General features: G+C 35.9%; 1 protein-coding gene across 5 annotated transcripts in view; it reads left to right on the top strand.

Moving 5' to 3' along the window:
• LOC101887148 (hormonally up-regulated neu tumor-associated kinase homolog A) overlaps nucleotides 1–16,779 on the top strand; it is a 216,550-nt gene that overhangs the window by 187,076 nt on the left and 12,695 nt on the right. For 4 of the 5 annotated variants that reach the window (XM_068216922.2, XM_073939198.1, XM_073939196.1 and 1 more), the window contains 2 exons: nucleotides 7,062–7,354; nucleotides 15,658–15,713. In XM_068216922.2, the coding sequence (XP_068073023.1) occupies nucleotides 7,062–7,354; nucleotides 15,658–15,713 (349 nt within the window). Of the gene's footprint in view, nucleotides 1–3,037; nucleotides 3,489–7,061; nucleotides 7,355–15,657; nucleotides 15,714–16,779 lie in introns of those variants that run through there. The other variant, XM_005162362.6, reaches the window with a different exon arrangement.

Below are 16,779 nucleotides of genomic sequence, written 5' to 3'. Positions count from 1 at the left end.
TTGCAACATGGTGGCTCAGTGGGTAACACTGTCGCATCAGCAAGAAGGTCACTGGTTTGAGTCCCGGCTGGGTCAGTTGGCATTTCTGTGTGGAGTTTGCATGTTCTCCTCTTGTTAGCGGGGATTTCCTTCTGATGCTCCGGTTTCCCCCACAAGTCCAAAGACATATTATAGGTGAATCGAGAAAACTAAATTGGCTGCAGTGTATGTGTGTGAATGAGTGTGTATGGATGTTTCTCAGTACTGGGTTGCAACTGGAAGGGTATCTGCTGTGTAAAACATATGCTGGATAGGTTGACAGTTCATTTCGCTGTGGTGGCCACTGGTTAATAAAAAAAACTAAAAGCAGAACAGTAATTTAATTACAGTAACTTTTTATTTTGTAACTAACTACACCAAACACAGGTCTCCAATTACTGCTCTGTTCTGTGGTTTTACTTATAGTGATGATTGAGTGAGTTTTACCTCATATTCACAGCCCTGTGAAACAGAAAGTTATGCTTGAACAATTGCCTGTGCCTTGTCACTCAGGTGTAGTAAAATAAGATAAAATTATGAGTGGGATATTACTTTAAAAATACTGTGCTTATATGAGTTCCTAATAGTGCCAATAATTGTCACCAACATATATTTAACAATGATATGATTTTGAATAAAACGGCACTGTGTTTACAGTCATTTGTTCCTAAATAATAGCAGAGTTTTTTTGTTTATAACAATAAAAAATTATCCAAGCCTTCTTTAGTCATGTTTACCAAGCAAGTCGATGTTAATGGAGGCCACTGTATATATGACAGTGTGTGTGCGTGTGTGTGTGTGTGTGGGTTTGTACAGTACGGTGGTCTCAGATTGCAGTCTCATGCTGCTCAGTTCATCTCTCTCTCAGGCGGATGAATGACGTGAGCGAATAAGAAATAAAGAAACCTGAGCCCAACCACACACTTATCCAACAATGGCCTCTCATTGAAGCACACAGACCCCTGCTAACACACACTGGGCCAAGGCCAAAACCATCACACTCACACATGTGTACTTCACTTTCTGAAATCCTTCACAATATTATTTCCAGTACTCATGATGTACTTGCTCATTGTCAAAATAAGATCCTGAATCGAAGAGTCTATCATAATTAATTAAAAGCTCATTCTAGAGGTTGATGAAGCTGAAATATTGAATATTGAATGTGCTTTTTGAGTTACTGTAATATATACATTGGATACTATTGGGGGATGTGAAGGAGTGCGAGAAATGGGGTGATTATTTTAATTTTAATTTAATTTTATAAGTTAATTTCGGGTGTAATGGAGATTTAATTTTATTTTATTTTTAAATAATTTTACTTATGACTTTAATGGCTGAATCATAAAATAAAAATAGTTCAATAAAATTAATTGTTGTTAAAGTCACAAATTGTAATTTCTGATGCCTGAATTTTTTAATGTCATTATACATTCACAGGCATCAAAATCGCATGCAAATGATGGATTATAACAAAAAATCAACATTGCATATCCTGCAATGTAAGTATTGCTAATGATCACATTGCGATATCATCTGGTCATCTGAAGGTAATTGTCTATGGTGTGAAGATACAAGATGTGACTTCTCATAGAAACAGAAACGTGTGCGACATGACATCACTTTGTTGCAAAGACGCTATTGGTTAGCTTTAAGAGGAATGCGTGAGTATGTCTGCAGTCTGGAGGTATTATAAAGTTGATGACGACAACATTGCCATAGCAAACTGTGAGATATGAAAACTTGGGATTGCCTGCTGGGTATTTTCAAGTTGAGGTGCTATTTGTATAAGATTTTTTATGTTTACTCTTGTACTAAAGTCCAAAATGAAGAACTGATGTTATTTATTACTTGATTGTTCAAGCAACTTCAAAGAAGTGCTCTGTTTGTTAACAGAATTGTAAAATGGTAAAATAAGGTGAATTAAATACAAAATAAGGATCATCCTGGATCTGTTACTTTGCTCTTAATTATGTATTATAGAAGTATCAGGGGCTGCACCGTGACGCAGTGGGTTGCATGTTCGCATCACAGCAAGAAGGTCACTGGTTCGAGCCTCGGCTGGGTCAGTTGGCATTTCTGTGTGGAGTTTGCATGTTCTCGTGTTCACATGGGTTTCCTCCGGGTTCTCCGGTTTCCCCCACAAGTTCAAAAACATGTGGTATAGGTGAATTGGGTAAGCTAAATTGTCTGTAGTGTATGAGTGTAAATGAATGTGTATGGATGTTTCCCAGTGATGGGTTGCAGCTGGAAGGGCATACACTGCGTAAAAAACATGCTGGATAAGTTGGCGGTTCATTCTGCTGTGGCGACCCCAGATAAATAAAGAGACTAAGCTGAAAAGTAAATGAATGAATGGATAGAGGTATCGGATTGGGTTTCTGTATCGTAGATACTTAAAATCAAGTAACTCGGACTAGGACTCGAGGACAAAAAAAAACCTGATCGGGACATCCCTACTACAGAATGTACACTGTAAAAAAATGCTAGGCTCCACACAATTTGTGTGGGACAACATGAAGGAATAAAGCTAAATAGATTTTACAAATTTAAGTCGACTGAACATAATAAATTAAGTTGACCCCTAAAAACCTCAAGAATTGTGTTTCAGCTCATTTTAAATAAGTAGTTTGAACATACAGCGAAGATCATATTTGAGTGTATATCGTACAGAATGTTTTGTTTTTTTTACCTCATGAACTGGTTTCAGTAGTTACAATAAGACTAGTAGAAATAAACAGACACTGAGCAGAAATGAGTAGAAGAGCTCACGTGTGTTTTTAATACTGAACTTGTTAAGATGCTTTATCAGGATTTTTTAGGTGCCGTGTTGTATGAGTGTGTGTGTGTGTGTGTGTGTGTGTGTAGGTGGGGGGTCATTATGGTGTAGTGTGTCCTCTCACTACGCTTAGGCTCACAGCATCAACCTGAGACCAGATACAGTTAATTATCTACCAGACACACACACACACACACACACACTCACTCAGACAAGGGTGCATGAACTAACCAGACTGACAGAAGAACCTTCCGCTGGACTGAAAAGAGACCGTCTAGATGAAAAACACAGATAAAGAGAACTACATCTGAGGAAAGACAAATACAACAAACAGTGGATATTCAACAAACACCTGAACAGCTGAAGAAAAACCCAAATGAGAGCAGCCTCTATCACACATGCCCTGCCTCTGATGCCAGGCTGCCCGCTCGGTGCTGTCCTGTTGATCTTCTAGCAGACGGGCAGAACTGGCATCATGCCGGCGGCGCTGAGGTCGTCTCTGGACGGGAGCATGACGGATTCAGGAGAGCTGGAGCAGCCGGCGTCTCCATGCCTCGGAAAAGTGCCCCGTGACCTGCTCCAAAACTTCCCTCACACCAAACGCGTGGGCAGCTACCTGGTGGGCAAGATGATCAACAAGGGCTCGTTTGCTAAAGTTATGCTGGGCATGAACATCAGTACAGGAGAGAAGGTGACAGACTCACACACACACACACACACACACTCATACACGGTCTGACGGCTGTCAATCAGAGGCAGTGCCACACACTGAGGGCGTCAGTCATCAGTGCGCTGAAGGGCTGTCATCCATTTTTCATGGCGTCTCGCTCGCTCGGCTTTCATAGCGACTCCGGTTTGGCTAATCTGTGTCACGCACCGCACTCATAATCTATTCATATACACTCACACTGATACAATCAGGTGCTTATATGAAGGATAGTGTGTGTGTGGGGGTGGATTTGAATGATTTGTCCCTGTTTTAGTGAACATTTTGGGTGAACTGCTAAGTTTTTGTGAATGGATTGAAGATTAGAAATTTAATTTACTAAAGTGATTTGTAAACAAAAATAAGGCATAGAGAGAATATTTATAATATTAATAATAATGATAGACAATATATAGAATGTATAACAATAGTAAAACAGATATACATCTAAAAATGAAACACCCAGCAAACAATATTGTGTTTAATAGACGTCTAATAGACATCTAAACATAGACAGCTTGGCTAAAACAAGGGTAAACTTGGGCAGTGAAAATTTAATAGACATCTAAGAATAGCCCAAAACTAGACTAGTCGTCAAATAGACAGATTGTAAAAAAAATAAACTGTTTATTTGATGACTTGTCTAGTTTTAGCCTATTCTTAGACGTCTATTAGATTTTCACTGACAGCCCAAATTTAGTCTTGTTTTAGCCAAGACGGCTATGTTTAGACATCTATTAGACATCTTTTAAAAACAAAATATGCTTGCTGGGTTATTCTGTACATGTACTTAAAGTATATTTTATTGCATTATTAAAAATCCTTGTTCATAAATGGGTAAACAGTGATTTAAATGATTGATATGTAAAAAAAAAAAATTAGTGCTTAAATGGTGTAATTAAATGTTATGGTTTGAATTTCTTTTTGATTTTTTGGTAAATAGTCTATGTTTACATTGAATGACAATTTTTTTGTGTGTCTTCTGGAATAAGCAATTTTGGACACAATATGTAAACAGCCCTATGAAGGTTTAACCACAAGGATTGTCATCTTCATGTCATGATCAGTCGCGTGACACCCCGCGGGCCCACGCCTGTTAGTGTCTGAAGGAAAAGCGATTTCACATTTGACCGGAACCGGTTCTACATATTTAGTAATGTACCGTATCGACGTCGACACATTCAAGCAAAAGATCCGGACCCAACTCGATTCATTTATTCGACTCTGAGTCGACTATTTCGTTAAAGAATCAATAGTTTTAAACCTCTAGATTTAAACCTCAGCTGGATGTTTTCCATCACTTAGAGCTGTGTTACACACTGCATGGAAGGTCATTTTCCAAAAACCCACAATAAGGGCTCTTTAACTTGAATTTGTTCATGAAAATAAAGTCATATATTGTTAGTAACTCCTAGTGCGTTAACGAGCATAACTTTGGGTTTTAATAATGCATAAATGTTGAACTGTGATTAATAAATGTTGTACAACTATTGTTCTTAGTTCATGTTAGTAAATACATTAACCAATGAAGCCATATGATAAAGTGTGACCTTTTATTTAATTTTAATAGTTTTTAGTCCAGTGATATATATATACCAGTATATACACTGAGTATGTGTTATTAGATGTTTTGTTGTTATTATTTGATGTGTTTTTGTAATTTGTAAAAGCTTTGAGTTCATCATGATGCAGACAAACAGAGAAAGAGAGTAGTTTTAGCCGTGCCTGTCCTGTGGTGACCTGAGTTTTCATGGGTCAGCGATTGTGGCCTGTGTGCGTGTGTATGTTACAGCTCTTCTACACATCACTGAGCCCTTCCTGACCGCACTGTTTACCTCGACGGATTACTATGGTGATCAGTAGTACTTCAGTAGTGTTTTAGCACACATCACCTCCAGCTCAATCCTAAAATTTGAGAAATGTCAATCATTATCCAGCACAGAATGGAAATACAATGCTTATATATCTTTGTTTCTCAGATTTGTCACTAAATATATCGCCCTTTTTGTTACCATCTATCTTATTTCTCTCTTCACTTATACATTTATCCTCAGAATTTTAGACGAAAGAGCTGTGGACAAAACAAAATGTAGTCATTATGACAGGAGTCTTATAGATAACTCTGTTTTTACTCATTTTTCAAGTTCAAGTCAATTTGTCAGTGTGAGAGCTCTTATTTACACTCATTTATATCTTAATTGCAAATTTGTCATTGCAACAACAAAGCGGCACTAGCCACCAAATAAATAAATACATGCATACCATAAATACTAGAGCTGCACAATATCGCGTTTCATTATTGATATCTGCAATAGTCACATCGCAAGATCTGCAATGTGGAGTCTGAATTATTGTTGACCCGGAGCTACAGAACACGTGATTTGTAAAGTCACTGCTAAATTTAACCATAATATAGAAACGTTCTATCATTTGCATGTTTTTAAGTCCTGTGACTGACCCCATTTGCAGATCATTTAGCTTGTCCTCAGGAAAAACTTCTAATTTTGACTTGTTTCTTCTGGTAAAAACAAACAATATTTTTACTTGATTTTTGAGATAATTTGAGATAAAATTTGAGATATTTTGACTATAAACAAGACAAAGTAAGAAAATCATTTATTTGCATTGTGATTATTCAACTTCCGTACATGTATACTCTTCGACTTCACAAAAAATAGAGCTACTCAAACCATTTTGTGAAACTGTATGCATACAATATCTATTGCAGAAAAATAAAACATCGCAAGTTTTTTTCCAATATCGTGCCTCCCTAATAAATACATAAATCATGGCTTTTAAAAATATTTTGTGTTTAAGGAAGAAGACAAAATACATCATAACATGTTGCCAGTACCAGCTGAAATACTTATAGTGGGAAACAAGTGTTCTCTGAGTATACTATGAAGTTACAGCATAAAGCATTCAGATACTTGGATACAAAGGTGCAAAAGTTGCCCCTTGAGTGATACCCTTTCATTTTTTATGAACTTTTTTTTATTTTTGGGTACTCATATCTACATTTAAGCTACACATTGAACTGTTTATGTACTGTTATTATGAAGTATCTCACAGTAATTTACTGTGAAGTTACATACTTTACTTTACTTTACATACATACCTTACTGTGAAAGTAATGCAATTAATAGCCAGTAATTTACTGTAAATTTAAGGTTAAATATTTAACAGTGTGTTTAGACTTTATGACAATATTTGGCCAACAATTTGAAAAACTGGAATCTGAAGGTTCATAAAAACTGAGTATTGAGAAAAGCCTCTATAAAGTTTTCTAGATTAAGTAGTTAGCGATGTTGTATTTACTTACTAATCTAATGCTTTTGGCATAAAAGAAAAATCTATCATTTTTATTTTACTTTTTGAAGATTACCTAAACAAAACTTTAATTAAGCATCGATTAATTGTTCACCCAAAGAAGAACAATGTGCACTAGCAAAATAAACATTGTAGATTTTGATTTTACATCTGATATAATAAACTTTCAGACAGATATCTGAGCCGAAGTCCATATTAATATTGAGCGTTTGTTTATTTGTGGATCAGGTGGCGATCAAGGTGATCGATAAGAAGAAGGCTCGTCAGGATTCATATGTGTTGAAAAACATGAAGCGCGAGCCGCGGATTCACCAGCTGATCCGCCACCCCAACATTGTCCTGCTGCTAGAGACTTTGGAGACAGAGAACTGCTACTACATGGCCATGGAGCTGTGTGGCGGCGGAGACCTAATGGACCGCATCTGTGAACGCAAGCGGCTGGACGAGAGAGAGGTGCGCAGATTCACCCGCCAGATACTATCCGCTGTAGAGCACCTGCACAGACACGGCATTGTGCACAGGTAATCAACACCTGTCTGTTTCATCTATTGTGTTATTATAGATATATACATCAGATATCGTATACGGACCCTGAATATGCGTCAATAGAGCCGCCACATTTGTACAGTGCTCCCAGGACAAATGTCATTCAACCGCTAAAGACTAAAACCAATATAAAGATGCTGGAGTTTTGTGCTGCATACATGTGTAGTAACAAGCAAACAAAGCAAAAAGGCAGAACATTTCATAGGTAAGATTGTGCAGTTCATGTTGTTGTATGTTATGAGCTTTTGTGCTTAACAAGTAACATTATTGATGATAATATAGTCACTTACTGCGCTGACCATAAGGCACAGTAGCACCAACTTGCACTAAATTCTTAAGTGAAGTAACGGCTAGTTTTTGAAGTGGGCTAACTTATAAGGGTGTCTGATAACATAACAGTGCCTGCACCTCAATGTGCACCCTAAATTGTTGAATATTACAAATGTTAAATACCATTTAGATCATAAAGGTGGATATCCAAATTGAGACGCAGGATATCAATGCTTCACGCTTCACATTCATTCACAAATGAGTCACTCCCTCGTTAGAATAAGTGAAAGCAGGAGAGTAGGTGTGTTTCTGGACACCGATTACATCAGATTGAACAGGGAGGATAATACATTTTCATGCACACAAACACTAACACACACTCTTTGTTGGCAATGCACTTGCGGTCACTTATCCATCAATGTAGAAGTGATGTAAAATTATAATTTTTGTAATTTAAAAAGAATACTGACCACCGGGAAAACTCCCGATCATAGATATATGCATATGTATATATGTTTACATATCTATGGCTCTGAATGCACCTTGGTCCCACATTCACTTCAAAGGAGCGCTACCCTGTACTAAAATGGTGGTTCTATTGACGCATTTCTGCCTTATTAAACCTTCCTGCAAAGTTCAGCTCTAACCCTGATCAAACACACCTGAACCAATTAATTAGGACCTGAACAGCACTTGATAATTACAGGCAGGTGTGTTTGTTATGGGTTGCAACTGAAATCTGCAGGAAGGTCGATCGCCAGGAACAGGGTTGGTCACGCCTGATCTAATGTAAATATTTATGTTGTGTTATCAAAACTTCCTGTTTTTGACATTTTGTTTTACGCTGAAAAAACTGCTTCATTGACTTTACTTATTTTTTTAAGTAGGTAACTGGTTGCAAACAATTTATATTGGCTACAAAACAGATTCAGTTTAGTAATGTTATAAGCTTAATTTGTTTGTTTAACTTCAGCCCTTATAACTATAGTTAGTTGCCACTTAAAATTTTGCGAATTCAATGAATCACTTTTTTTCAGTGAATTTTTATTCCTCATGAAAATAATGATATATAATATAATATAATATATAATAACATTTGGTATTTTGATGCAACGTTAGTAGCTTTCACAAACATATCTGTGGCTAAACTGCTGTTGAGTTCACTGTGTTTTGATTACTTTCTCTATACAGTACAGTAATATCCAATATATATGTAGGACTTTCCAGTATTGGTCATTATTGTTTGCATATGTATATTCTAAGTGAGTGATGTTATTATGTTCTGGGGTATAAAAAAATAAGTGTGTATATTTACCATGTTATTTTAAATGCGTTTTATACACAATACGCTCTGTATTTAATGCATTCAATACATCTGAAATATTGCTGTGGAATTACTTGTTTGTAATTTGTTAGTTAAGTTCAGAGAAAACTCCAGACTTCCCTCTCCCCAGGCACTTCCTCCAGCTCCTCCGGGGGGATCCCGAGGCGCATCCAGAGCCATAGATATGAAACATATATACAAATATAACACTTTAGTTTACCGATTCACACTAGAACCGCTGCTCCACATTGGAAGAAGTCAGCTGAGGTGGCTCAAGCATCTGTTTCGGATGCCTCCTGGACGCCTACCTAGGGAGGTGTTCCAGGCATGTCCCACCGGGAGGAGGCCTCGGGGAAGACCCAGGACACGCTGGAGGGACTATGTCTCTCGGCTGGCCTGGGAACACCTCGGGATCCCCCCGGAGGAGCTGGAGGAAGTGCCTGGGGAGAGGGAAGTCTGGAGTTTTCTCCTAAGACTGCTCCCCTCGCGACCCGGCCCCGGATAAGCAGATGAAAATGAAATTACATGACAATTCAAATCATTAACTACTATCTTAATACTTGCCTATTATTAAGACATTAACAGTTTATTAGTACTCCTAAAGTATGATCCTATTCTACATTAACTCTTAATAAGCAATACATACACTAACATACCTTAATAGTATTAATAAGCAGCTAATTAGACGTTGATTGAGCTAATAGTCTTGTTAATAGCGTGAGTTTTACATTAAAATAAAGTGTGACCATTTATTCGAATAATGTAATTAGTTAATTCTACTAAGTTGATTATTCATTTAGTATAATGATACCTCCATGTACCGTTTTTAACACATCACTGATTAAAAGACATAATTCATGCAAAGCATCATGGGATGGAGGGAAAAGCAATATAGTTCAGCTAAAAATCTAAATTCTGTCATCCTTTATTCACCCTCCACTTGTTTAAACACAAAAGATGATATTTTGAGGGATGTTTAAAACCATTAGCCATTGACATTCTAGCAGTTTCTTTGCATTATGGATGCCAATGGTTACACATTTTCAAAATTCTTCAAAATGCCTTTTTTTGTGTGACGAAAGAAACTCATAAATGTTTGGAGCCACTTGTAGGTGAGTAAATGTTGAGTAATTTTCATTTTGGGGGGAATCTCTTTAAATGATAGCGTTAGACACGTGGAAATGAAGTGCAGAGATCATAAGGAGTGTGAGGGATGGCAGGGAGGAAGGAAAAACACAAAGAAATGAAAACGTTGAGTAGGTGTTAAGCTGTATTGTGGACTCTAGTTATAAGTCTTAAAGTAATGATGTGCTTTGTGTTGTAGATCAGAGAAGGGTGTGTGGAAATGGATGAAATATGTGTCAGTACGCTTTGCTAGAATGAAGATAGAACTGTTGTTAAAAAAATTCAAATAAATAAAAAATTATTTATACAAAGACTTAAAAAGAATGTAATATGTTAATATTTTACAGTCTATTATACAATGATGTATTCATAAAATTGCTATTGTTAAATTAAATGTAAAAAACATGCATTATTAAATTGATTCTACTGTAAATAATCAAATAAATCATTCAAATAAAATATTATTAAAGCAGACCAAAATACTGCACACACTTACATTTATTTAACTGCATGATTTCTGTTGCTTATGGTTATTGAGAGCAAAATTTGAAGGAAAATGAATGAATACTTGATTGAATAAGTTAAAATTCGCCACTTGGGTGGTAACCCTTAAGTACTTTATTTATTTTTAGTACTAATATGTACATTTCAATTTGGACTGCGAAGGTACTAATATTTACTTTTAAGTTACAAATATGTGACCCTGGAGTGCAAAACGATTAAACTTGGATTTATTTTTATTCCTCATGAAATTAAAGTTACATTTGGTATTTTAATATAAAGTGGCTAAATCTCTGGGTGTTTTGTTCTTCCATATTATTTTCTCTATACATTACAATAATATTCAATACATGTCTAATATTTCTGTGGAAAGACGTGTGTTTTTGAAATTATTCCTGGTCTGCTGTAATTTGTTAATTTAGTAACAGTTTAGGTAACTACATTTAACTACTATTAAATATTTACCATTATAGAATACTATAAGTACTATAATTTGCTATGCTCACTATAAAATGTAATAATACATAGTTAGAAATTATACAATTTACATTTACATTTACATTTAGTCATTTAGCAGACGCTTTTATCCAAAGCGACTTACAAATGAGGACAAGGAAGCAATTTACACAACTATAAGAGCAACAATGAATAAGTGCTATAAGCAAGTTTCAGGTCTGTAAAGTCTAAGAAGGAAAGTATTAGTAGTATTAGTTTTTTTTTTTTTTTTTTTGGGTACAGTTAGTGTGATATTCCGAGAGGCAATTGCAGATTAGGAAGTGAAGTGGAGACTAAATAGTTGAGTTTTTAGTCGTTTCTTGAAAATAGCGAGTGACTCTGCTGTTCTGGTGCAGTTAGGGAGTTCATTCCACCAACTGGGCAGATTGAGCGCGAGCGTTCGCGAAAGTGATTTCTTCCCTCTTTGGGATGGAACCACGAGGCGACGTTCACTCACAGAACGCAAGTTTCTGGAGGGCACATAGATCTGCAGAAGTGAGAGCAGATAAGAAGGAGCAAGGCCAGAAGTCACTTTGTAGGCAAACATCAGAGCTTTGAATTTGATGCGAGCAGCAACTGGCAGCCAGTGTAAACGGACTAGCAGCAGAGTGACATGTGCTCGTTTAGGTTCATTGAAGACCACTCGTGCTGCTGCATTCTGGAGCAGTTGAAGAGGCTTGACAGAGTTAGCTGGAAGCCCAGCTAGTAGAGAGTTGCAGTAATCCAGTTTGGAGAGAACAAGAGCTTGAACAAGGAGTTGAGCTGCATGTTCAGATAAGAAGGGTCGGATCTTTCTGATGTTATAGAGTGCGAATCTGCACGATCGAGCAGTTCTAGAGATGTGGTCAGAGAAGTTTAGTTGGTCAATTTAATATATTTATTAAATGTATTCAATGTATTGTCAAATTTTTAATAAAGGAAATTTACTGTTTAATAGAGAAACTGTTTTAAAGAGAAATTTATATATAGATTTATATTTAGATATCTAAAATTATGTGTGAAATAATACTTAAACACATTTGAAAGTTAATGTGTCTCTTCTAAATCCATATATACTTAATTATGTAAAAATATCAAATATATATATATATTCAAAGGGTTTATTTTAAGTCTTAATTCAATAAAAATTTTACATTTTTAATTTTAGAATTTGATTTATCTATCAAATTACAACCCCAACATAAAATGTATAAAACTGCCACAATTAAATACACTCATTACATTTAAATTTATTAAATTACACTCATTTATGCATTATTTAAAAAACTAATTTAAAGTTATAGTGTATGTGCGTCTGCAAAAACCATATATACTTCATTTATCTTAAAATATCAAATAAAATAATAATTAATTTTAAAATGTGTTGAGTGAAATAAAAAAACTCACTTCAATTAAAAATCGGTTAATGTATTAATATTTTTTATTTTATGGCATTAATTTAAAATCTATTTTAAAGCTGTGTATGTGTGTCTGCAAAAATCATATTTGAAGTCATATTAGGCCCTCTTTGATTTGTTCTTCTTTTTTAAACATTTCCCAAATGATGTTTAACAGAGCAAGGAAACTTTCACAGTATGTCTGAGAATATTTTTTTCTTCTGGAGAAAGTCTTATTTGTTTATTTTCGGCTAGAATAAAAGCAGTTTTTTTTTTTTTTTTTTTAACTATTTTAAGGTCGATATTATTAGCCCTTTTAAGCTATATATTTTTTGGTAGTTTACAGAGGAAATCATCATTATACAATAACTTGTCTAATTACCCTAACCTGCCTATTAACCTAATAAGTCTAGTTAAGCCTTTAAATGTCACTTTAAGCTGTATAGAAGTGTCTTGAAAACTATCTAGTAATATATGATGTACTGTCATCATGGAAAAGATTAAATAAATCTATTTTAAATTTAATTTTTAAAACAAAAAATGATTATTAAAACTATTATGTTTAAAAATGTATTGAGAAAATCGTTTTCTGGTAAACAGAAATTGGGGAAAAAATAAACAGGGGGGCTAACAATTCAGGGAGGCTAATAATTCTGACCTCAATTGTATACTTATTTTTCTAAAAGTATTAAATAAAATAAAAATGAATTAAATATAAAATAAACATGAATGAAATAAAAAAAAATGTGTGAACTAAAAAAGTGAGAATATTCATGCAAGTTTACTTTTTGGAATTAATGCATTAATTAACAACTAATAATTTCTAACACAAATATTCTTACGGTTTTATTTTAAATCTCAGTTTAATTAAAAATCTGTTGATTTATTAACATTTTTAACTTGAGAATTTCATGATTTATATATCAAACTGCAATCCCAACACAAAATGTATAAAACTGCCACAATTAAATACATCATTTACACTCATTTAATGCTTTAATTTAAAATCTAATTTTACTCTCAAAAACCACAAGCAACAGAAATCATGCAGCTAAGTGAATGTATGCATGTGCGTGTAGAGTTTTGGTCTGCCAGTGCAGCCTTAATAAGGGCAGGAGTGGTAATGCCATCAGCTTCTCATGACATCATCAGCCATGCAGAGCCGTTATGGTTAACACATCATTCACTGACTTCCTTACTAATGGAGTCCAGAATGAAGCTTCATAACGCAGAGCTCTGTGTCCTTTATTAGAGCAGGTCAGGGATCAAAGCATGTTCATCAACCCACACACACACACACACACACACATATACGCAGTGCCTATGGAAACCAGAGAGCAGTGGGTTCATGTCCATCTCAGTTCAAAAGTTCAATAGCGTTAATCAAATCATTTTATCAAGCGGCTCCACAAACACTCGCTTTATGTTTTGGAGTCTGCGCAAAACACACTAATAATAGCCGAAAAGCCCTGTCAGGCCGCAGCACACATCATATCTGTCAGAAAACTGCAATGCTTGCAGATTTAAAGCCCTTTTCCAATTTTATTAAAGGCTTTTCTTTGTACGTTTCAGGGAGAGTGTCTGTGTGTGAACCTTTGAGATGGAGAGAAGCAAAAAATAGCCTTGAGGCCCGTGATATTTTTATAGGCTTTTGATGCAGTTTCGTATTAAATGTGAGGAGCGTGCGGTCGTCAAAGTGAGTGCGAGTGTTTATGATGAAGTGGAAAGAGATAAAAGGAGAGAAAGTATAAATGCCGAGTTCGGCAGAATGACTGGACGTCCAGGACCACCGCGCTGTGATATCACTCGCAGAGCTCTGCTTTTTAAGACCAATTTTAATTCAGAGTTTTCATTATGTTTTGTGTGCTGCTAGAGGTTGTTGGCTGGTCATTGTGTTGCCGCACATGCAGGGAGATTTTATGTTCATATTTATATGAATATATGTACAGTGAGGTTCCAAAGTCTGAGATCGCTAGTAAAAAAAGCATTGATTTATTTATTTATTTATTTTTCTTTTCTGATTTAATACAATATTTTATTCTGCCTAGAGGACTGTTGAACACTTGATTCTGATTGGCTGGTGAACATTATTTTAGTATGAGTGTTTTTATTTACAGATAAAGCACAGCTGAAGTAATCCCTCACTGCCTGGGACAAAAGCGAAATAACTAAAACTCACAGCAAATAAATGAATTACATGATAGGACAAAAGGATGAACTACTTTAATTATTGTATAGGAATAATTGAGTCAGGACCATATCATTATTGGGAAATAATGCACACCTGAAGGGTAATAGTTTGTGTGGTGGCAGTTTTCTGGTTTGAATTATATTATAATAATTTAATGGCTCGCTTAATTCAATTATTCTTGACATGGCTGAAAGTCTGAGGTGAAGTTGATCTAAAGCAGGGTTGTCCAACCTCGGTCCTGGGGGGCCAGTGTCTTGCAGATTTTAGCTCCAACTTGCCTCAACACACCTGCAAGGATGTTTTTAGAAAGCCTGGTTAGAGCTTGATTAGCTTGCTCAGGTGTGTCTGACTGGAGTTGGAACTAAACTTTGCAGGACACCGGCTCTCCAGGACTGAGTTTGGACACCCCTGATCTAAAGAGTATTTTGTGCTTTATAACTGTGTGCTTTAAAAGGGTTTTGGTTAATTAAAATGGAATAGAATAAAAAACAAAAAACAAAATATTGCCTAACTGAAACAAGTTTAAGGATGACTTTTTTACCAGCTATAAAAATGATACTGCTAACAGAGATGCTTATAAATATGACAAAAGCAGATAAATGACTGAATTTTAAAATGGAAATGTTAGTTAAGTATTGAAAATAATAGTATGCAGGGTTCAACGATAAGGATTCTGTCTACTGTCCCGGGCATCTCTCAAGCTGTCCCTGGGCCATCGGGCAGTCCTTATTGTTGAGCCCTGGTATGTGCACTATCCAGTTATAAATAAATTTTCAGTAATTAATAAAAGACCATCATTGATGTCGTCACATTGTACGTTTTTCCTTACAAATATGCTTGTGCAGCTACCAAGAAATAAAGCTGGGTTTCTTAAAAATGTCAGATTATTTAAAACATATAGAGCTGAAATACATGACTGTACAGAGAAACACGAAATGAGTTATCCTCAACACACTTCCTTCATTTGAATTATGATACTTTTGTGTTGTTATCTAGGGACTTGAAGATTGAGAACTTCCTACTGGATGAGCACAACAACATTAAGATAGTTGGTGAGTGTCTGTTAAAGTGCATCTTGCTCCTCAGTTCCTGGAGGGCCGCAGCTCTACACAGTTTTGCTCCAATCCTAATCAAACACAGCTGATAAAACTAATCAAGGTGTTAAGTACTACTAGAGACTATTAGGCAGGTTTGAGTTGGAGGTGGTTGGAGCTAAAGTATGCAGTGCTGCGGCCCTCCAGGATTTGAGTTTGAGACCATTGCTTTAAAGGTTGTGTGTGTTTCTGTGCCTTGTATTGCTTATATTGTGAGGACCAAATATCCTCAAAATATAAGTAAAATGTGCAGTAAAAATCATTGCCTGTATGGGAAGTCCCCATAAAGATAGCTGTACATGTATGTGTGTGTAAAACATGTATGCTGCGAAACGTGATTAGTTACTTTTCTTTAAAAAAGTAAACCTTTTAAGTTGACTTAATTTTTATAATTACACATTTAGTGAATTTACAGAATTTTAAGGTAACAGGTTTACTCAATTAAAATCGCTTTTAAAGCAACAGGTTTGCTGACTTTAAGTAATGTCAACTAATTGCCTGTTACAGTGTATACTATATTTGTCAACTTTTTTTATAACGCACAAAATTATATTATTATGATATAGACAAAAACCAGGGCGACCCAGTGGGGCAGTAGGTAGTGTTGTCGCCTCACAGCAAGAAGGTGGGTTGAGCCTCGGCTGGGTCAGTTGGTGTTTGTGTGGAGATTGCATGTTCTCCCTGCGTTCGCGTGGGTTTCCTCTGGGTGCTCCGGTTTCCCCCACAGTCCAAAGACATGTGGTACAGGTGAATTGGGTAGATTAAATTGTCTGTAGCGTAAGAGTGTGTGTGTGTATCTCCCCCAGAGATGGGTTGCGGCTGGAAGGGCATCCGCTGCATAAAAATGTACTGGATAAGTTGGCAGTTCATTCCGCTGTGGTGACCCCGGATTAATAAAGGGACTAAGTCGAAAAGAAAATGAATGAATGAAGACAAGAACCATACTAAGTTTCTGTCTCCTATATCAAGCATTCTGGACTTCTGAAATCTAACAAACACAGAGCAAACGCAATTAATCAGTCAT

Source organism: Danio rerio, chromosome 23, assembly GCF_049306965.1.
Source record: "Danio rerio strain Tuebingen ecotype United States chromosome 23, GRCz12tu, whole genome shotgun sequence".
Classification (NCBI taxonomy): domain Eukaryota; kingdom Metazoa; phylum Chordata; class Actinopteri; order Cypriniformes; family Danionidae; genus Danio; species Danio rerio.
This window is presented reverse-complemented; position numbering and strand designations above follow the sequence as displayed.